At 45.1% G+C, this 6,000-nt stretch overlaps 1 protein-coding gene across 2 annotated transcripts in view; it reads right to left on the bottom strand.

The window, feature by feature from the left end:
- Positions 1-937: 937 nt before the first annotated feature.
- The window catches only part of CHST11 (carbohydrate sulfotransferase 11), a 175,192-nt gene continuing 170,129 nt past the window's right edge, over positions 938-6,000 (bottom strand). For both annotated transcript variants that reach the window (XM_063320960.1, XM_063320969.1), the window contains exon 3: positions 938-5,857. In XM_063320960.1, the coding sequence (XP_063177030.1) occupies positions 5,009-5,857 (849 nt within the window). In that variant the 3' untranslated portion in view covers positions 938-5,008. The remainder of the gene's footprint in view (positions 5,858-6,000) is intronic.

The raw sequence follows: 6,000 nt of genomic DNA, 5'->3' as shown, positions 1-6,000 counted from the left end.
GGCCTTATTTAGTCTGGTGACAACAGGGCTAACTGGGAATCCAATAGCAGTCTACAACTACTTGAAGGGGACTTACATAGAAAGCGAATCCAAACTGTTCCTCCAGTAGTGGTAGATGAGGGACACATCTTGAAGGCCAAGAGTCTCACCATGGCCACTAGGAAAAAAACACCTCTGCTGTGACAGTAGTATGGCACTGGAACAGGTGACCCAGAGAGGCTCTGAGCCCTCTGTCCCTGGAGGTATTGAAGCCTTGGATAGACAAAACCACTGCCAACATCGTTTTGGTGACCTTCAGCGGTTAGCATGGCCCAGCTGACCTCCAGGGTCCCTTGCAACAACACGGTCCCAATGGTGAGCGATTATTTTCTAAATGTATGTTTTTCCTAAGTGTAATTTATGGTGCTGACTTGCTCACCAAGTTTGTCTTGAAAGCCCAAGTTGGAATTTTGTGTTTTGGAGTTAGACGTGGCCTCAGTGAAAACCACCGATGAGACCAAGCAGGTTTGGGGACTGCTGGAAATGTTTAACTCAAAGCTATTAGTGAATTTACAGGAAGGTGGGCAAGCACGTGGCCCAAAGCGCATCAGATAGCTGGAGTTTATGTCATCTGACTCTAAAACACCCTTGCTTGAGGTGGGACTGCTTCTGGGCATATGACAGGTCTTAAATTGACAACCCTCATCCTTGCTGGCTGGGAACTCGGGAAGGAAGGGAGCAAGAGGCATGCTGCCAGATAACTTTAGCTTTCCTGATGCATTACAGTAGATTATTTTGAGTCTCCTGCCTGCCTTGCCACAATAACCCTTGTGAGAAAGCAAAGCTATGCAGTCAAAAAATCCCACCCTTAAAAATCCACCCTGAAAGCAAGAGCCAGAAATAAAGCACACAGAGAGGAACTTTCTTTCTTCAATTTAATTGAAGTTACTTAGAAAAATAATCAGGCTTGAATGGCTTTTTTAAGGAAAGATTCATGAGCAGTTCACACTTGTGTTGGCAATGTATAATTTAGCTTTTTTCTTTATTAACAGTATATTTAGGTATGAGGAGATACTCTTCTACAACAAGCCTTCTACTGCATACAAATAGGTTAAAAAAAAAATCCAACCCCACATCGATGTTAAATTATTCGTACACATTGTATTGTGCATGCATGTAAGAAAATAACACTCTCTGTAACAAGAGTAATAGTAAGGACAGTCCCTTTTTGTACCTGAAAAGTGCAGCAGACTACAGTGAAACCCTAAAACATCTGGGGTCAACTTACTCCTAAAAGCACTTCTGCTTGTGAATTATTTGTTTCATTTGTTTTACGCAGCGCATGGTTCAGGCAGTTTGCAAGTTTCTGTGATAATGGTCATGGTTAACGAAGAGGCTGAAGCATGGACCAAGTCAGGTTTGGAGCCGGGGCCGGGGGGGAGCTTCCCACCGCCCAGGAGTCACCACCATGTTCAGATGGGCCAAATCCAGCCTGGGCTCCAGGTTAAGGTGCTTGGGGCCATCGGGGGGAACAAACCCCCGGCTGCGGGTATCGCTGGCCCTGCCGAATGACAGAGAGGCACCGGCTGCTCAGAGATGGGGATCACCGCTCCTCGAGCCCAGCGGCTTTGAGGGGGCGGGGGGCAGAGGTGGGGAGCAGGACCTTCCCCACTGGGCCCTCTCTCTGTGCTCAACCGCTGCTCGACCATAACTAATGCACGTCCTCCTAAAACGGCTGCTCTCCGGGTGGCCCTCGCGGCCCCAGGGGCACATTTGTATTTTGTATTTTGCATTTTGCTGTGGCTGCAGTTTTGCCCATTTGTCTCCCGGGACCAGCTGTGGCCACAGCAGAAATGAACCCAGGAGGGAGCCAGAGCTTGGGAGCAGACCAGCCCCTCTTCTCCTCTGGCTGGGAAACCCAGTAGAGAGGTGGGGGTAAAATAAACCCGGTCCCCCAGCTGCCCCCGCGCTGCGGGTGGTGGCCACCAGCTCGCTGAGATAAGGAGGAACAACCCTGAACATCCTCCGGTGGGGGTGCAGTGAAAGAGGTATTTTTTGGCTCAGTCAACACACCCAGTAGACCCAAAAAAAAGGCATTTGTCGTCCTCCTCTGCCCTGGTGAGGCCTTTGTGCTCACCATGCAGGACACGGCCATATCCAGCATGTCAGCTGTTCATTTTAAACACAGATCTGCAGCCCATTCACAACACCCCAAAAGAGATATAACACACTAAATGGACAGTTTGCAGTAGGCTGGGATCAACGTTTTTAAAAAGTGACTTTTAAGTACCCACTTAAGTCCACCTAGAAGCCATCTCAGTGCTGAGAATCCGCCTGTAAGGCAGCCCTCTGTGGGGAGGCAGAATTTGGCTAATCAAACCCAAAGCTGCTGCTAAAAATTCTGGCTCTGAGCAGCGCTCACCCCTCAGATCTCCTGAACATCATTTTTCACCTACAGCTTTTCTATCGCATCTGTCAAATAGGGTTTTTGTGTCTCCAAAGCAGTGAAACTGAAGAGAGTATTTCAGAACAGATAAAAACGCGGTGATGACCGGGAGAGGTACAAAAAGAAAGGGGAAAGCACACCCCGTTTTTAAAACACTTACTTTCTGAAGCAACTTTTTTCTTAAATAAAAAAAAAATGACATCACATTCTGTTGGGTGAATGAACAGATAACTGAAGAGAAAATTGGACCAAAATATGAGCACTGTTGGATACAAGACCAACCAAGCACACAAATAGGTTGTGGGAAATATCAGGGGAGGGAGAGGGGGAATCTGCCCTCAGATAGGTTTTATTTCTTTTTAACACCCATATAATCATTGACCTACGAACAAAAGAAAGCCAGGGCACACTGTGATAGGCACTTGCAACAGCTCTGCATAATCTATAAATGAGACAAAACCGCTTTCAAGTAAAACACCAGCCAGCGACCAGCAACCGCTCAGGAATTCAGAGCCGTCAGGCGCAGCCAGCCACTGGGTCAGCGCTACGGGTTATCAATAGGACCTGGGTTATGAAAACCGTGGCCGTTCCAGAAGGGACGAGAGATTTATTTGTAGGGTATGATAAAAAAAATAACCACCCGAAGCCGGGCTAAGAATGAATCCAATTGTGAAAGGACTTCAGCTGCTGTTTGTTATGTTAATTTGTTCTTCGCTGAGATTTATTCAGTGACTTATTTTTATAAAATACGACAGAACCTATTTTTCTTCTTTAACCACATACGTATCCTGGAGACTAATATAATTCAGTGGATGCAATTCAGCTACTGTACTGCAGTACTGTACCGTACTGTACATTTTCAGGATCTGGCTCTGATACTGTTAAAACAGCTCTGCCTTTAGCTGAGTTTATTTAAATCTTCACTAAGTTTTGGAAGGGTTTGGTTTGATCGTAAGATTAACACGCAGGCGAGACAAAGCCCCATTTCAACAATCAATCAACTTTGAAACAGATTTTAGGTTCCCACAAATGCCTCAACTTAAGCCTCTGCTGCCTCCTGCCCACCAGCCGGCTGCCAGCCCAGGATGGGACAGCTTGGGGTGGCTACAGACCATTCCCCAGGCTGGCGCCTGCTGCCCGCTTGGCCGTCCACCTCACCTGCATCGAATTAAAGCAACCATTTGGAGAAGTCTGCGCTTCTGCTCACTAGCTTGCTTACAGAGCCACGCTGAAATCCCCTTTTTCACTATTCACACTTATTTGCCGTGAATAGATTATTACTTGCTCGCCCAAATTGCTTGGTGTGCCACCCCTGGTACAATCCACCATCCCAACAAGCTGTTATACACAAAAAAAACGCTATCGAGATTCACCTTAGCTAAAAAGGTGATGGTCTCACACTGGAGCTGACTTAGATGAAATACCAACCCACTGGAAATTAGAAACATCCCTGTCAATGGTATTTAGGCATCAACTGAAAAAAGACTCCCCCTTCCCCCTGGGAAAAAGCCATGAAACCAGCATGTAGGAAGATGAGACCTTTTTTATTGCCTTGCATGCTTAGAGATCAACACGAAGATGACTTTCTGACTTTTCAAATGACATGCCCGTATCCTATCGTATCATGACTGGTGTCTTTTGAGCCACCAACTTTGGTTGTCTGTCTTAAGATCAGTTAGGGAGGCAGGACTTGCAGAGGACAGAGCTCCCCCAGCCCCAGCCTGGACATAAATTAAGTCAATGCCAATTGCTTTGGGCATTCAAAAATCTTTACAGTCACTTTCAAAACGCTGATTTTTTTTTGATGACCACCTGCAAATCCGCATTTGTTTGGGCTGGCAGGCTTCAAATTAAGAGACAATGGGACTGGTCATATTCTTGATAAACTCTTTAAGTCCAGACTTATAAAAAGTTCATGGTTTCTCTTCCCAAGGAATACATTCACATTTCTTTCAGTCATGGGTTTTAGATATCATGAATCTATCAAAATCTGTTTTACTTTTCCCTTTCAGGGCTAGAAAGACAGAATTTTTTAGTACACTTAAGTGCAATATCACTTTCTGAAGAAATTACTTCCACCGCTCTTCTCAAAGCATGTGGTATCAAGACCCATTCCCGTATTTACCTGCATCAACGGCTAACGGAAGAGTATTATTACCCAAGAGACAAACTCAACTGAGGAAAGCACAAAACCAGACTCCTTTTGTCCAAACGTTATCTTATCTCTGCTGCTGAAGTGACACCTACCAAGAGACCATGTTTTAAATAAGTATAAATAACATTAATTAGAATTGGAGGAATGCAAGATCAATGAAATTCACCAGAACACAATTAACATTTTTTTTAAACAGTGTAGCAGTATTATTCATTACTACAACTAGATCGTCACAATCCTGTTACCCTGCAAAGAGAGCTGTCCTTTCTTACAGTTGATTTAAATAATTTTGACTGTGCTGCTCGCAGCATCATTCAAAAAAAGAAAATATTAATTTACAAAATAACCCATTCTCCATATTTATTATGACAAATAAAAATCTTAAATAAAACAGGCTTTCTCTCCCCTCTCTCCCCCCAACCCATCCCTCATTCCAATTTCAGGTAGCTTGGCACTGAGTAATTGAACATTAAAAAATCAAGTTTGTAGACTTCATACAGCTGCGTTTGGTGCTCGGAGCTGATGTTCTGGAAGAACTCTGTGGTCATTTCGTCAGTAGTTCTCGTAGACTTTGCATAGGTGGGGAACTTCAGGTAGTTGCCTACTCCCGCCAGCTGGAGAATGTAATTCGAATCCTCTTCGAGCGTTTCGTATTTTCCTATGAGATCGTAGTGGATGTGGCAAGGGTGGCAGAGGGAGTACACAGTCTGCCAGTGCTCATTGAAGGGCTCTTCTCGTTGGGTGTGCGGGTCGATGAGATACGCCACAAACTCTTCAAATTTCACATCATCGCCTTTACGCAGAGCTTCCTGGGTTGCGTTTTTCCTCTGGCGCCTCACGATTTTGGTGCCGTATCGCTTGTGGAAGGAAGTGTTGTACTTCTGGGTGAACTTGTTCCTGTAGGCTGACACCAGTCTCTCGAAAGGCTCGCGAACAAAGAGGAACTTCATGTAGTTTTTCAAGCGGTGGTTGATCTCTGGGATGCTGTACTGGTTGAGGGTCTTCAGGTTCGAAGACACATGGGCTTCATTGGCTGGGATTTCCATTGGATCGCTGTACTTGCCTCTTCCCGTCAAAACCATCATGACTCTCTTCCAGTTTGTGCAGGCCACTTTGGGAACATAGCAATAGATCATTTCATGATCTTCATCCACGACCAGGTGTTTGAGATCGTTGGGTGTCAGCACACGGCGCTTCCTGCTAGATACGCTGTTTGCTCGGCATGTGTCTGTCACTTGGTCTCGTCTAATCTGATGAAGAATTGCTGTGTTGGACAACTGCAAAGAAAGCACAGGCACCAGTAAGTCACATAGCCGGGAAACTCTTACTGCCTTTTTGCTTATTATACAAATTTATAGAAAAGTAGATTACTGCCTATATAGAACAGTCCATTGTGTGGCTGAGTAGAATTGTTCCTAAT

The sequence above is a fragment of the Chroicocephalus ridibundus genome, chromosome 1, assembly GCF_963924245.1.
Source record: "Chroicocephalus ridibundus chromosome 1, bChrRid1.1, whole genome shotgun sequence".
NCBI lineage: Eukaryota > Metazoa > Chordata > Aves > Charadriiformes > Laridae > Chroicocephalus > Chroicocephalus ridibundus.
This window is presented reverse-complemented; position numbering and strand designations above follow the sequence as displayed.